At 34.3% G+C, this 17793-nt stretch overlaps 1 protein-coding gene across 4 annotated transcripts in view; it reads left to right on the top strand.

Moving 5' to 3' along the window:
- Positions 1 to 1092: 1092 nt before the first annotated feature.
- Positions 1093 to 17793, top strand: part of LOC143229643 (uncharacterized) — a 75241-nt gene continuing 58540 nt past the window's right edge. Inside the window, exons 1-2 of one of the 4 annotated variants that reach the window (XM_076462251.1) lie at positions 1093 to 1608; positions 15807 to 17397. In XM_076462251.1, coding sequence (XP_076318366.1) covers positions 15918 to 17397 — 1480 coding nt within the window. In that variant the 5' untranslated portion in view covers positions 1093 to 1608; positions 15807 to 15917. Of the gene's footprint in view, positions 1609 to 1723; positions 1929 to 2008; positions 2104 to 15806; positions 17398 to 17793 lie in introns of those variants that run through there. The other 3 variants (XM_076462254.1, XM_076462252.1, XM_076462253.1) reach the window with 3 other exon arrangements.

The raw sequence follows: 17793 nt of genomic DNA, 5'->3' as shown, positions 1-17793 counted from the left end.
AATCATCATCACTCACCGCCAATTCTTGGGCTACTCTTTTACCAACAAACAGTAGGATTGACCGTAGTATTAAAACATCCCCATGGGTGAAATGGCGAGCATACATTTGGTGTGATGGGGATTGGAACCTGCGACCCTCAGATTACGAGTCCAGCGCCTTAACCACCTGGCCATGCAGGGCTCTTTGTACCACTGTTTCAATTTACCTTTCACACTAAGGCTGATAGGGTGAATAAAAATAGTACATTTGAAACGCATCTAACACGACAATGAACCATTGAAATTAGCTTCTTGCTCTCTGTGAATTTCTCCAGCGCTCCAGTTTATATTATTTATCGAGACTTGGCATGGCCAGGTGGTTAAGGCACTCGACTTGTAATCCGAGGGTTGTGGGTTCCAATCCCCATCACACCAAACATGCTCGCCATTTCAGCCGTGGGGGCGTTATAATGTGACAGTCAACCCCACTATTTGTTGGTAAAAAAATAGCCCAAGAGTTAGCGGTGGGTGGTGATGACTAGCCGCCTTCCCTCTATTCTTACACTGCAAAATTAGGGACAGCTAGCGCAGATAGCCCTCGTGTAGCTTTGCGCGAATTTCAAACCAAACCATTATTACTCGATATTTATCTATAACACCAGTGAGAAAATGTGCTAACACTTCAAGTAACGGATAAATTTCAGTCCACGTGAAGTAAGTATAACAACCTACCTCTAAAGATTACCCTTCTCAATTTTGGACAAAAGAAATTTCCTACGACACAGCCATTTTGTGGGAAGCAAACATACATGATGCAGTTTTCATAGTGTTGATCAATGTTTCTGTATTAATGTACCAAAACAAAAGCAGTTTGTTTGTTTTTTTACACATTGACAAAAGTTTACATTAATATCTCGTTTTGCTACTCCTTACATTATGAAAGTCTGAAGAAATTCTTATCATGGAGCTTTGAGGACAATTAGGTGCATAGATTGATTATTTGTTTGTTTGTTTTTGAATTTCGCACAAAGCTACTCGAGGACTATCTGTGCTAGCTGTCCCTAATTTAGCAGTGTAAGACTAGAGGGAAGGCAGCTAGTCATCACCACCCACCGCCAACTCTTGGGTACTCTTTTACCAACGAATAGTGGGATTGACCGTCACATTATAACGCCCCCACGGCTGAAAGGGCGAGCATGTTTGGCGCGACGGGGATGCGAACCCGCGACCCTCAAATTACAAGTCGCATACCTTAACCCACCTGGCCGTGCCGGGCCCGTCAAAGTACAGATAGCGTGTTGTGACACTTTGCACTTAGCAACAAACAAACAAAAATTTCAGTCTAGAAAAGTTATAATGTGATAGTCAATCTCACTTTCGTTGGAAAAAGAGTAGCTGAGTGGTGATGACTAGTTCTCTTTCCACTAGTCTATTGCTTCAAAATTAGAGTCCACCAGTGCAGATAGCCTTTGTATAACTTTCACGAAATTCAAAAAAACAAACAGAGGTATTTGTTAATCAATCAAAGTATATTCGTATAATTTTTATTATCTTAATATTAATAGCTTAATAAAATATTAATGACAAAAAAAAAGGAAAGGAAGAAGAAGAAAGATGGAGAAATCTAAGGTAAGAAAGTATAGTTGTGATTTTACAAAAAACAAATAGAGTAAGAAAATGATTACAGACATAAATATAGTATTTTGTATTTGATATACATCTCTTTGTGAGTCATTGTTAAGTTACTGATTTAAGATGCTAAAATATGGGTTTCGGTTGCACGTGGTGAACAGTGCTTGGTTAATCCTATCGTTTAGGTTTGAGATAAACCAAACAACAACAAAACACATTAAAGACAGAGTTATATTTGAAGTTTACTTACAGATAATAAGCGACCTTTTATTATGAGATCGGCTTTTACAGAAAGGAAGGATATTTTTTTAAAATAGGTAAGACGTTTCGATATCTGGTGCTTTCTACCAGATAGCTCATTTTATTTTGAAAGCAAGGCCAGATAATGAAATTACGTTTAGTAACTTTCGTAGTTGTTCGAGGTGGCTAGTAGATAATATTATAAAAAGTAAAATTTATGAAATTATGTTTTGAAAAAAATACAATGTGTAGGTGAGTTGGGAAACCAGTTTACATTATACTGAAATAATTAGTTTTATTGCAAATTCATATGATATTGCAATGAAAATTTGCAACCTTTTTATACTAGTAACACTTTGTCAATTACGGTAACATGTGTAATTAAGTTGTATAATAACACTTAAGCATCTAAAGCATACTACAACTATTAGTATACTACTAATAAGTACTACTACTAGAAGTATGCTTTATAGACCTACAAATTACAGGCTATTGTAATACCACTTAGTAGCACTATCACTGTGCCAGTACTTCTATTATTAGGCTTAGCAGATAACATTTAAGACTGTTTCCCAAAGTGGGAGTCATGATCTACCTAGGGACTGTGAAGCTTTTTCTGGGGAGCCACCAAGAAATAGGTCAAAAACAAAGATGATGAATTTATTTTAATTCCAAATAAACATTGATCTTCATTCATAACAACTATTTGCTTTCTTCCATTTCTTCTCCAGTGAGCTAACTTAATCCTCCAAAACTACAGAGATAATTTTTTAAGAAGCCTTTCATATGGCATCTTTTCTTATGCTTTTTAAAAAAAATTAGTTACGTGAAAGCACATTTGTACTCTCCTCACTCATCATAAGCAGTGACCTCTTCAAAAAATATCAAAAAGATTAATAAGGCAAGATTTTCTGACACGATTTTTAAACTTTGTTAAAAGTTTTTGCAAAATATCTTTTATCAGACTTTCAGAACTGTTTTCAGCCACTGATTTAAAACTAAAGCCTGTAATTATTTGGACAGTTTTTTTTTCACTTCTTTGAGAAGGAGTAATAGCCTTAACCTCCTTGGCCAGTGATGTATAACCTGACCCAGGAATCTTATCATTTTGTAAGTTTACCAGTTTCTCCTTAATTTCAGGTTTAGTTAATTATCTTGTTTAGTGTTGTTACAATCTCACTAATATTCAGGATGAGGAATGTTGCATAAATATTTATTAGCAAAATTGGAAAAAAAAGTAGAATTTAATTATGTAGGCTCCTTTAATCATTTAAATTGAGGTTTTCTTTATAATATAGCATAATGTTTTTGGACAATATGAGACCTGTTGGTCCATTTTGGCTATCCCATCCTCTAAACAGAAACTATTAATAAATAAATTTTAAAAAAATATTAAAGCCAGCCCTTATCATTTATATAACTTACTGAGCTTTTTCTCAGAATTTAGTCTTTACAACATGTGAAACAACCTATTCCTGTTAGAAAAATAAGACTGTTTTAGCTGAAGACGTCTCCTAACCTGCCAAAATTTATATTTATGACTTCTAGCCCTACTATTTTCACTGTAAAATATGAAAACATATCAAAATTATCAATTCCCTTTATGATCTTAAACATCTCAACAAGATCCCATCTAACTCTCTCTTTTTTTCAAAATGAAACATTTTGAAAGATTTCAGACTCCTCATATGACAACCCCTCCATACCAGGCATCATTCTAGTAACCCTCCTCTGAACACTTTCCAACAGTTCAATGCCTTTCCTGAGGTAAGGAGCACAAGACTGAATACAACATTCTAAATGTTACCTTACCAAGTGACCTATAATGTGAAATTAAGATCTCTTTAAACTTGTATTCTGTATTTCTGTAGATACAAACTAAAATCCTTTTTGCTTTACCACTAACAACAGCACACTGCTTAGATGGTTGAAGAGACTGATCAACTATTACTCCAAGATACTTTTCTTTCTTGACACTGTTAAGGTTATTCAATAAGAATTATATTTGTAATTCAGTTTATGGTAATCTACACACACTATCTTGCAATTACTATAATTAAAAACCATCTGCCATTTATTTCCCAACTCACTAAATAATCTAAATCTTTTTGAAAATCTTCTTCATAGCTATAAGCACCCAATAACTTAATATCATTAGCAAATTTAAGTAGATTAATGACTATTCCTCTATCTGTATTATCGATGTAAATCTGAAAGAGCAAAAGTCATAAAACTGGGTCCTAAGGTATCCCAATTGTTACATTAATTCAGTTTGACTGAACTCCATTTGAAACAACCCTCTTCTGTCCAATTAGCTAACTTATTCCGCACACTTATGGAAAAAATTGTTTTTTATGAAACTACTGAAAATTGAGGTACATCAAATCTACACCCTTACCCTCATCTACATAAGCAATAACCTTTTAAAGAATGTCAAAAGATTTGTAAGGCATGATTTTTCCTTGGTGAAACTGTGTTGATTATCTAATAAAATTTTAAACTTTGTTAAATGACTTTGCAAAGCATCTTTTATCAAATTTTCCGAAGGCCTATAACTACTGGGACGATTTTTATCACCTTCCTTGAAAAGAGGAGTTAATTAATTTTCAGTCTTCTGGTACGTGCCCACTATTCATCCCAACATTTTGTTTATCATTATTGTATTTGGATAAATTATTACAATTAATAGAATATATCATAAGTAAGTCATTGTGGTTTCCCCAAAGGGAAATGTTACATAATTATTACTTTTTCAAGGATGTTGCATCTTAGCTGGAATAATAAATGACATTGGTGAGTGTTGGCAAAAAAACAAAAAAGTATCTGGGTTGTAGAATAGTTAAATAGAAGAAAACAAGATGTTATTGATGGAGCTTAAATAACTGGAACATAATTAGGATTTAAGCTTGGACTCCTGTTTTTTCTTATTTATTTTAATGACATTGATATAGGTGTAATTAGTATTAGTAAAGTTTGCTGGTGACAATAAACTCTTAAGTGTTTTTAGCTGTACTGAGAACACTGAAGTGTTGTAGAATGATTGTTAAGTTGGTAATTTTGACTTCCATGCTGGTAACTTCAGTCTTTCACCCATTTGAAATTTCATATTTTTTTTTATCTAAATACAACTTTGTTAGTAATCTTGATAAATTATAATGGATGTCTGTGGTATCAGTATAGTAATTTATGATTTTTTTGGTTATTCAAATGTAAATATAAAACTTAAAATAAGTTATTTCATTTCACATTCTTCATGTACAAAATTTCTCAACTCTTAGCTTGCTACAACAAGCAGAAACCAAATGTAAAGGTCATTACTAGAACAGATAATTGTCTGCTCTACTTTGTTTTTTAAATGTTGTGTGTTTAAAAAATAAAAAAAACGTCTGTAAATAGCAATAATCTATATACATACATAATGTATAATAATTGAAATGTGACTGTATTTTACAAAATACTAGTCTACTAAAACACTGCCAAGAAAGGTCAGTTTTATATTACTTGATACAGTAACATGAGTGCACATGTGCTTCATTGTTGTAACTTCCATATTATTAGCCAGGCACAACTGAAAAGTAAATAAAAATAATATATATATATGAATGTATGATGTTATGAGGTTTAAACCATTTATTATTAAACACCTATATTTTTATGGCTGTTAGGAGATTGGTTCAACTCAACCCCACAGAGATTAATTAGCAATAATAACAGATAAAATATAAAATGTTTTTTTAAGAATCATTTAATGAGTACCTGGACATAACAAAGATTTCACATGTGAAATTCAGAAATTTTCTGATGCACAAAAGTATCTTTAAACTCATAATGAAAATTACTTTGAATGATGCATATCCAACATATGAAAAGAAAAAAACACGAGAAAAACATTGCTCTTTAAACCTTAAGACTTTAAAATCTGACATTTTACGTACAAAAGTATTGTAACATTTACTGATAATCTGCCAAATGAATTATCTAAATCTAAATAATGCAGAATAAATTTTCTAACTTTGTTTACATAAGCATTGAGGTATTTGCTTTCTTCAATCAACTGAAAAGTTTCAGAAACACACACAGAAAAAATTCAGAGAGGCTTCAAACAATCTAAACACAGTGTAACACTGAAGTCAGATTTGAAAATCTTTAACAGAAATACGTCTAAATTATAGATGCAGTGAAGTACGAATGGATCAAGAGAAGACAAATATTTATTTTTATGCTTTGAATAAAACATGCTTACTAACTTTAAAATAAGTTTAATATGACTGAAAGATCAATATAATAAATATATATGTAAATATAAAGCGATATGAGACTTAAGACTTAAGCTACTTAGACTAAACATTTATGTTTTTGTGTTATAATATGTAGTCATTCTAGCATGCAAAAAGCATAATTTATATTTCCTAATTTTTTTATGATAGTTGCCAGGTTGTTCAAAGGACAGACCTCACATAGTTAGAGTATAGAAAATGCCATAAAATATAAAGTCTTACTGAAAACAAATGTTTGAAGTGTATTTTGGAGATTTTTAGAGACTAACAAATAATATTTAAAATTTTTAGGACAAAGAATAGTTTTTTAATCATAACGTGAAATCACTTTGCTTTCATACTAGTAATGAAACAGAGCCTGTTTTCATAAACAAATCTTTAGGAAAAATATTTCATTAAAAGATTTGATTATTTTGTATACAAAATACTTGTAGTCATTACTAAAAGTCTACTGTATTTTGTGTAGTTACACGTGGTGTATCAAAAGTTATAGTGCAAATACTTAATGTTTGCAAATGTGTAAAGGAACTCATAAATATTAAAACAAGCCTATAGTGAAAGGGTTAAAAGGCTTATAATAATAGTATTCCAATCACAGTATAAATGTCATATCTGTTGTTGGTGATGTGTTTCAAATTATTGCAATTCTTTAAAATCTTTAAGAGGCTTGATAAAGAATGCTTTGTTTAAAAAGGTAATATGCTCAATACTAATACATTATAACAGGTATAATTTTTATCATGTGCAGTCAGCTTGTAAAAGGCATACACACTGTAACAATTGTTATCATAAGAGTTTGTGGCTGTTTTCATTTTTGTTACTGTTATGCAGTAATACAGTCAAAATATATTGTGTCTGGTTGAATATATTGAAAATATTTGATAGTTTTCTTACTGTTTTCACACATATTTGAAAGAAAAAAGGTAAAAAAAAATATTTGGTTTAGACAATTGCAAATAATGAATATACACAGTCTTCAGCAACTTTCAGTTTATCAAGTATATGAGTGAATTTTGACACCTCTAATATACTGTGGCTGACAAATTTTTACAATGGGTAACAGTATAATTTGTTTGTTTTTGAACTATAACATATGGTTGTAAGTAGTTATCCATTTCTCTGCTGAAAAATATTTTCACAGTTGAGAGCACATGATTTGTGGCTGCATATTTGGTATTTAAACAGTCACACCATCATTAGCACACAATAATATTGTTTACTGCAAATTCTTCATGAAATGCTATTAAATACAACATACACTAAGATAAGATGATGCAAGAGGTAAAAATAACATTATTTATACAAGAATTATGAATACTTTTTAGCCAATTAAAAGTATAGAAGAACCAGTGTGACTTTTCAGTATCCTACAATCTTTACCTACATTATTTTGTACTCTTCTAAAGTTTTGGGTGCCATATACGAAGCTTCTTTTGTTGTAGGTTGGCATTGAGAAGAATAATAATTACAAATGGTCTGTTTTGAGTGGGTTTTCTTTTCTTTTAAGTTTAACATTTTTTTATGCATTTTTATATGTATGCAGCTTTAGCAGTCAATAGTAAAGGAGCTAAAGTCTTGTTTGAATTGAATCTTTACTGTTTAATGTGTTTCTTTTATCCAAACATTTTATTAGGGTTTTGTGCAGTTCCTTGCAATCCCTAATGTGAAACCCTGTTGTGGTTTATGATAACACACTATCCTCCACAAATACCTTCTTATAAAAGATATAATGATTGACTCTACCATAATGATTTAAATACATATTCACATTATATATCATTATTACCTAGTCATTCATGGATGAATTGGAATGTCATAAATATATATCAAGAGGAGAAGCTGCAGTTTATTTGTGTTATGGTAACTGCTTAAGGTTGCTTTTGCAATGAGTGCATCCCATCATAAAGCTTGGGTACTGGGTGGAGGTTGGTGGGTACTGAAATGTAGCATCTTTATTATGGATACCCCCATTTATGAAAAAAAAAAAAAAATTGAAAATAAAACTTCAGAAAACGACCACGCATGGACGACTCTGTCCATATCACAGTCAAATTCTGTACCTCAATTTCTAATTATCCATTCATTATCTGAGAAATCCTTGGGGCAGAGAACCTCCATGAGTTGGAGAAACTCTCTAGTTTCTCCAGCCAAGGCATTTCTGTGGTGTGCTGAATCTCCACTTCCAAAGATGGAATTATGGCACCTACTAATGTTCTGATATTGGCATTTCCATCATCACATCTTCCTGCTACAGTCAAAGGAGGTTATCTGAACTGTAAGGTATGGCCAGACATTCCCAATCCTCTCTGATGTTTCCAGTGTCAATGGTTTTGTCATTTAAAAACATCATGTTGTGGTTCTTTAACATGTGCTCATTGTGGTGGCAAAGACCACAATGTATACAAGTGCAAACTAGAACCATGCTGTTTTAACTGTAGTAGTCAACAACCCTCTAACTCTATTTCTTGTCCTAAATGGGTGGAGAAGAAAGAGGTGAAATGTTTGAAGACTATAAATAATATCTCCTACCCAGAGTCTTATAAATGATTGTCCCCAACTCCATTTTGGACACATGCTGCTGCTGCACTACATTTCACTGCCACAGTGGGAGTACAGACCGATCTATTTATCATGCCTCCAGCAGAGTCATTTGCAAAACATCTGAAGAATCTTGTACCCTCCATGATGAAAAGAGTTGACGAATCTATGTCTAGTTCCATCTCTGTCCCTGCCACTCCTTCCAGTGATTACCTGATTTTTAACCCCTTTGGCTTGAGGTTTGGGTGTCTTCTTGGTTCCATCATTTTCTGCAGCCTTGAAGTAAAATGACCATATGTTCCTAGAATCTTTGTCCACAGACAGAGACCTGCCACTTGACCCACAGCAGGATCCATAGAGGACAATAGACCTTTGTCCAATAAAGAAAAAAATGTGGTCATAAACAGAATGGCTCCTTGCCACCTTCTCTTCCACATAAATGAAAATAGCCACTCTGATCCAGTGGAACTGTTAAAGTTTTTGTTCAAATATAGATAACATTAAGGATATGAATGATTCTTACCATCCCGTGTGTCTCTCCTGACAGGAAATGTTTTTGAAACCTGCCAAACTGCTGTCACCATTCAGCAGTTTTCTCTGTACAGAAATGACAGATTGTGTGAGGGACAATTGCATGGAGGGGTGGCACTAGTGATTGATCACCATGTGCCCACTATGTCTTTGCCACTTGACACACCCTGTGATGTTATAGCCATCTGTGCATCCTTACTTATTTTCTTTACCTGGCTCCTGAAGAGACCTATAATCAGTCAGACCTTGATGCCCTTATTGAGCAGTTACCATCTCCCTTTTGAGTCCTGGGGGATTTTAATGGGCATAATTCTCTTTGGGGTGGTTCTGATATTGATGGGATTGGTCGTTCCATAGAGCATATGCTCTTGGATCTCAACCTATCTCTTTTCAGTACTAGTTCTTATACTTATTTTCATGCACCTAGTCAGTCTTTTACTGCTATTGATCTTTCTATCTGCTCCTCTTCACGTTTCTTTTAATTTTTTTGGAAGGTTGACAGTAAATCACAGGCAGTGATCATTTTTCATTTTGAGAGAGACTGGCTGTGGTGGATGCCACCCAACCCATATGCCTTCATGGAAGTTTGATCTGGCCAACTCACCCTCTTTCACTACTCTCTCAAAACTTAATTCTGCCAAATATGTAATGTCAGCCAGCTCATTCATCAAATACTTTTAATTTCAGGTCTAATCTTAATCAACTTAATCATAAAGCCTTAATGGCCAGTTTCCATGTTATATCCCTCTTTACAGAAATCCCAACCGCTGAAGCGTGCAAGATAGCCTTGGAACTCTATATCTGAGACCCTAACCCATGAATAGACATTCCCAGCAACCAATTAGCAACCCTCATAGAATTCACCACGATGAAAACAAACTTCATGTTCAACAACCACAACTATATTCATACAAATGGGCTAAGCATGGGCAACTCGGTATTACCAGTTTTAGCCAATATTTTTATGACACAAGTTGAAACACAAGCAATTAACACAGCATTACATCCACCACTATACTGGTACAGATATGTAGACGACACAATTTTTGGTTGCAGGATTCAGATCTACAGAACACACACTTAATTTTTCAATCACATTAATGCTATACATTCCAACATCAACTTCACATGTGAACAAGAAGGAAGCAATCAAATATCATTTCTTAACCTCAAAATAACAAGAACCGATACACAATTTAAAACCGAAATCCACCGAAAAATCACCCATACTGGACTATACATTCCTTGGCACTCAGCACGTGAAACAAAACAAAAACTCAACATAATAAGAAACCAACTAAACACAGCCATAAAACTATGCTCGCCAAATAAAATTAACAACAAATTAGACAAAATAAAACAATACTTCATCAACATGAATAAGTTTCCTCCACAAACCTTAGAAAACATTATATGCACATACCTAGACAAAAAGCAAAATCAATTAACAAAATTAATCTATCCTACGAATTAAAAAATTACAAAACATTATACTGCTGCATACCATACATTCCTGACATCAGCAGAAAAATAACCAACATTTGGCAAAAACTAGTAAAAAAAATATGACATTCCAGTTAATACCAAATTTATTCAAAAAATAGGTGCAAAACTAAGGTATATACTGTGTAAAAACTACACTGAAAAACACCACACCAACATTATTTATAAAATACAATGTGATAACTGCCACAACTTCTATATTGGAGAAACAAGTAGAAAAATGGAAACCAGATTCAAAGAACACAAAAAGTCACCTTCACACATTTTCGAACACAGCAAATCAAATAAACACAACATAACCATAGAAAACACCCAAATACTAAATAAAGAAACAAACATAAACAAATGCAAAATCAAAGGTTCACTCCTCTACATAAAAAATTTTCTCAACCCAAACCAGCCATTTTTACATATATATTTTTAATCCTGCCATCATCTGTAAACTGTCAAAAGACAACTGTGTGGCAGCAGTGACTGACTGTATCTTCCAGGCAGCTGCTCATTGTATTCCGAGAATCCTACCTTGGTGGAATCCTGTCTGCCACATGGCAATGAAAGCTTAAAAATGGACTTGGGATACCTTTTGTAGGTATCTCACACTTTTAAACCACATTGCATTTCAGCGGGTCTGTGCACATGCTCAGAAAGTCAGATGTCAAAGCCAGAGGGAATATTGGATTAAATACACATCTAGCATCTCTTCTACCACCAGTTCCATAGTTATATGGGACAAGATTCAAAAGGTTAGTGTACAGTATACTTCTGCCCCCCTTTTGATCTGGCTCTCTGATGCTCAGGAAGTTGCTGATGCCCAGAGCATTGGCAGTACTCTCAGCAAAAGCTTTTCTCTTGCCTCTAGCACTTCTGCTTCATCCCTGCTTTCCTAGTCATCAAGATATGGGCAGAGTGATTGCTTCTTTTCTTTTGGGCTGATTGTCTTTATGACTACAATCATCCCTTTACCCTGATGGAACTCAAACTTGCTTTTCATTGGTCTGGCAGAACATCACTTGGACCTGATGATATTCATTATGAAATCCTGCACCATCTCTCTCTTGCAGTTCTTCTGGTTGTTTTTAGCTGGATATTGGCAGGAGAATATTTTTCCCAATACTTGTTACCATGCAATTGTACTCTCTTTTCCTAAACCTGGGAAGGAACCCAAGATTCCTTCAAAGTACTGTCCAATTGCTTGGATGAGCTGTCTCTGTTAGATCTTGGAAAGGATGGTTAATATTAATCTTGTTTGGTTCCTTGAATCAAATAATTTCCTCTCACCCACTTTGTGTGGGTTTCAACAATAGCACTCCATTATAGGCAATTGATTAGACTTCAAACATCAATCAGGGAAGCCTTTCTCAAGCAGCAACATCTTGCTTCTGTATTTTGTGACCTTGAGAAAGCTTATGGTACAACATTGAGGTATGGCATCTTGCAAGATTTCCACTTGTATGGGTTGTGTGGCCATTTACCTATTTTTAATAAACATTTTTTAATAAACTAGTGATTCCAAGTCTGTATGGGTTCGACACTTTCTTGTTCTTTCTCACAGGAACTTGGAGTCCCTCAGAGCTGTCTCTTGAGTGTTACACTTTTCATTATAAGATTATTGCCATAAGTGAAGAACTCCCTCCTACTGTTGCAAAGGGTCTCTATGTCAGTGATTTCCACATTTTTTGTCAGTTTTATCAGAAGTCTACCGCAGCAAATAGTTTTACCTTTTCTTACTCCAAAACTGTTTGTATGCACATCTGCTGCCAATGGGGTATTCACTCGGATCCTGAGCTCTGACTAGGAGAAGTTGTGCTCTCTGTGGTCCCTAAGGAAAAGTTCTTTGGGCTTATCTTTGATGGTAAGCTAACCTTTATTCCACACATCAAACAGTTATGTGTCAAGTATACAAGGGCACTAAACTGGACTTTGGGTCTCTGGTCTACAGCTCTGCCAGGATCTTGGCCATGAAGATGTTGGACCCTGTTCACCATCAGGGCATTCGGCTCTTCACAGGGGCTTAATGCACTTCTCCAGTCCAGAGTTTGTACACTGGGCATCATGAACCTTCTCTACACCTATGCCATTTGCAACAGTCTTTACTGTATGCTTTACAACTTCAGTCCTTAACATGGCATCCCACCTGGGGTTGTGTTTTCCTTCCTCATTGGGTCATGCTTTTACAGAACAAATGATCTGCCATTGTTCCTTTTGGCCTTTGTATCCAGCTGCAGTTGGATGAATCGGATCTCTCCTTGGATAACATAGTTGTATCCACTGATCATTCCATCTCACCATGGCTAATTACCATCCCCAAATGTGACCTTTCTTTGAGTCACATGAAGAAGACAGATACTCCTGATTGAAAGTATTGCCTTCTCTGTGCCAAACATATTTTGAACCATCCTTCCATTTACAACGCTAAAAACAGGGGTTTGATTCCCCTCTGTGGGCTCAGCAGATAGCCCAATGTAGCTTTGCAATAATAAAACACACCAACACACCATCCTTCCACTTCCATTTATACAGACGGTTTGAAATCAGGTGACTCTCTGAGCTCTGCCATGGTTTGTTGTGATTTGGTTGTTGTACACAGAATCCCCTCTACAGCTTATATGTTCACTGCTGAATTGTATGCTGTTCTTTTGCCCTGGATCACATAGAAGCTATGCAGCACATGAACTGTACTATTTATTCTCACTTGCTTTGTTCTCTATTGGCCCTGAAATCATTTCACATCAGTTCTCACCCTGTTTGCATCGATATTCAAAACCAACTGGCCCATTTCTCTCTATTATCTACTTCTATCCAGTTTTTCTGGATACTAGGCCACATTTGTATTTGTGGGAATGAGCTTGCACAGTTGAGTATGTCTGTTATGGTACTATCACTACTGTGCCTGTCCCGTATATGGACTACAGTCTTGTATTCAAGGCTTGGCTTGGCACCAGTTGGCAACTGACTTCCAGATCAAACTTTCTGTTGCTCTTTGGCCGACTAGCTTCCATAAGTATCAGTAAGAGGAAGCTATTCTGGATAGGCTATGCATTGGTGACAGTTTTTAACTTATCATTTTCTTTTATCTGGTACTGATGCACCAATATGAGGTCTGTGTGATCACCTTTTGCTGTGTCACAATAGCCCAGATTTTATTGTTATGCCATCATTACGATTGAGACTGACAGCACTATTTTAAACATATTTTTAACATGGTTTCACCCTTGACATTGGATAGTGTAATTGGTGATGGTAACACTGTCACCTCAGTTGTGTTTTTAAATTTTTAAAGGTATTGGCCTTTTTAACTCTATTTAAAATTTTAATTGGATTTCTTGTTTTAGTATGATTCCTTTTACATATTTTAATGACTTTATCTTTTTACTGGTTGTTTGGCACAGATAGCCCAGTTGCTTTGCATCAGTAAATGCTGAACAACCAACCAGACAACTAATTCTTATTTCAATGATGTAAATATGCTTAGGGTATTTCCTGTCACTTTCACTTTTGAGGGAGATAGCTTATGTCATGTAAAAATCTTTTTGATACCAGATGATGGGTCCCCAAATCAATATATTAGATTTATTAGTTGGATGGTACAAGAATCCCTCCAGTCTCAATAACTTAAGGTGAAAACAGTATAATCCTTTTTGCTACCCCCACCAGATGGCTTGATTTTGGAATGTAGTTGACTTTCCATCAATGTCATCCTCTGTCCTTTCCTCACATGGACATTGGTTCCCATTGGCCTGAGTTTTGGGTATAGTTCATTTCCTGTGTATGGTATGTCATGCCCAAGCCACTCTACACTTAGTGGCACATTCTTTTCATTTTACGCACTTTTATAGTTTATGGGATTGAGTTTTTAAATATTGGATGGTTTGGATCACTTTCAGCCATATTTCACTTCCATTTGGATCTGCTCCTTTACTTCCTACCCATATATGTGACATTTTTCTATGATGAATGGAGAGTATACCTGATTTAGAAGTGGTGCATTTCCCCTCATCAGACCTCAGGATCTGACTGTCTTATCTTAAGGAATGTTTTTAGATGCTTTAAAAGGATACTTTTTTTTTTCACTTGCGCCAGTCCATTCACCTGTTCAATGTGGGATTCTTGCAATGTGCATGGTATAATGCATTGCATTGGAAGTTATGATTTTTCTACACTGAAAATGTATATTTGAAAGCTACTTACCTCTACTTACACCTTCTCTCTACTGAAGACTGATAAAATTTTAAAGTGATGGTTTGGTAGAATTAAATAGAGGGAGCCACATGTATGATGAGAATATGTTATACAGTTCTTGGTGGAGGGTTGATGCATGATGATTTGCATTGGAATCAGTCAGTTTTAATGGAGGGGGAGATAGAAGGCTTGTACATACATAAAAAAAATTTTGCACTGAATGAGAATACCTATTTGCATGAGAGAAGAAATGCATTTTCAGTGTAGGAAAATTATAATTCTTACTTTTTTCCTTAAACTTTTCTTTTGATTTACTAAGTGATTTGCCAACATCTTGTTGGGTATTGCCTTTTTTGTCCACAAGTGTTGAATTTGTTTCCCTTTAGAGCTAATTTTTAATTGGTGCATTTCATAAACTTATTGTTTTTAATATTGGTCAGATTGGATTAATGTCATGAGTGAGGTACCTCAGATCTCAGTGTTAGGACCTTTGTAAGTTTCAATTTATGTGAATGACTTAAAGGAAGGAATGATCAATAAATTATTGGAATTTTCTGATTATATTAAGGTTATGGGTGTTTGCTGGTTATGAGGAGAATACCGCTGCTTAGAAAATAATTTGTACTCTTTAGTGAGTTGGGTTTTCATACAAGTTGAGTAATATCTATTTTTTATAGGAATAAAAATTATATGTGTGATATTAAAAAGAAAAAGTGAAGTATACTAAGTCTCATGTTTGTTTTTATTTTACGGAATTTTAACTTTCTAGATGAATTTTGAATTTTAAGATTTGATTCTGAGCCAGTATATCAATCATTAAGTAAACTAATTTGCATAAAGATGACTTAAAAATTATTGGTATATTCTTACACTTATTTTTCATGCACTTTTATACAAGATTCTAAAGCTTTAATATTTTTCTTTCAGGTAACTTGGAAATCTGAATTACAGTAATTGTGAAAAGTCTATGATTTCAAGACTCTTGCAGTTTTTCTCTTTGGCTATAGAACAAGCCATTTCTTTGCTGTCTTTTCAGTTATGGATAAAGCATTGAAACAGATGACAAAACCTTTGGAAGTTAAAAACCACACTGAGAAACATAAACAAGAAAAATCTGCATTATTAAAAACTCCAAAAGAACTAAAAATTGTTTATGTAGAAGAAAGTAAAGTTAAGGATGTTACAAACATTTTAGAAGAGAGTATGCAGAAGAAAGGGATGCAGAAAGAAAGTGACACATTGAACTCATCTTCATCACATTCACAACATACTTTATCATGCACTTCTGATTCTTTGCATAGAAATATAGTTGATGAAGATAATAATGATAAATGTTTTGGTGCAAAGGGCCAAATATCACTCAAATGGGATACTGCCTCATTTAATGAGCAAGAAAGTGAGCCTGTTAAGGATAGGAAGCTAATCAATCAGTGGAAAGTACAAGAATCACAAAACAAATATTTAGAAGATAGTCATTTTTCCAGTACAGAAATGAAGGGTCAAGCTCAGATAAAAGATGAAATTCTAGAAGAAAATATCATCGATGATCATTATCAGTCCATACCAAATATTCAAGGATGTTTAGATGTAATAAAGAAAGAAAATGAGGTTACTCTGAATGTGGATCATGAATCCTTAATAAAGACATTGGAAAAGACAAATTTGCAGAAAGTAAAGAGTGAAGCAAGTGAAATCATTTTTCCTGTAGACCAGGGTGAAATGGTTATTGAAAAGTTGGAAAGTGAAGAAGTTGTTGGAGAAGATAGAGACATTATTCCAACAGCTATAGGTGATGAGAATGTTAAAAAAAACTATAGCAAAGTTAATTTCACTATGCAAAAATCCCATGAAAATCATCTAGAAGTAGGGGGAAACTTTAAGGAGCTTCAAAACATTACTTGTTTGGGATATCTTGATACTTTAAAACATGAGAAATTAGATTCAGATAAAGATGCAGTGGTTGTGAAAAATGAAATGATGAGTGTAGTACCTCAGATTAATGATGCTGATTTTATTACAGAACCATCTGATGAACCCAACCTTAACTTGAAATGGACAAATTATGTTGCACAAAGCTTAAACTCATTTGCACATAGAGGAACACCTACAAATACAGAACAGGAAGTGAAAGCTGTAGGACAAAAAGAAAAATGCAGAAAAAATTCAGATGTTACAGACAATTCCATGTTGGTAAAACCATTAAATTCACTTACAGAAACCTCTAAAGTCAGTCAGTCAGTGCCATCAAATGAACATAGGTTAACAGAGAGTGAAGAAATAAAATATCAGGATCTTGAGTCAGATATAAAATTAAATGCTAAAGACACAGAGGAAACTCAAATGACACAAGAAGAAAAAATAGAACAAGAAATAGAAAGAAAGAATAGAAGTCTTGATAAAAATAATTACAATAGCAGAGTTTTAGATGAAGAAGATTTTAAAAATTCTGAAAGAGAAGGATCAGCAAACATTCAAAGAACAGCTGGAAGATTATTAAGGAAAAATGTTAAGTATACAGGTAATTATAGCTGGACAGTTAGTGGTATTTGTTAATTGACTGATTTATGACCCCATTAGCTGATTATGTTCCAGTAATTGATTTGTAGAGTTTTCTTGCAACAATTGTAGGTAAAAGTAAATGAAAAAAACTAATAATGGGTGCTGCCACTAGTTGTCTCACCTTTAGTCAGCAGTTCAACAAGAACAACAACAAAAATGGTTAGCAACAAGTGCTTCTAGTGGGTTGCCTTTTTTCTAGTCAGCACTTTGTAAACAAACAACCAATAATAAAAAAGTTGGAAGTAGATACTGCCAGGAAGTTGCATACCCCCCACGTCTCCCACTCAATATTTAAACATTAGTGATAGCAGTAGATGGCCTTAATAGCTTGCTATTACAAAGGTAGGGTGAGCAA

Source organism: Tachypleus tridentatus, chromosome 10 (assembly GCF_004210375.1).
Source record: "Tachypleus tridentatus isolate NWPU-2018 chromosome 10, ASM421037v1, whole genome shotgun sequence".
NCBI classification, from domain to species: domain Eukaryota; kingdom Metazoa; phylum Arthropoda; class Merostomata; order Xiphosura; family Limulidae; genus Tachypleus; species Tachypleus tridentatus.
This window is presented reverse-complemented; position numbering and strand designations above follow the sequence as displayed.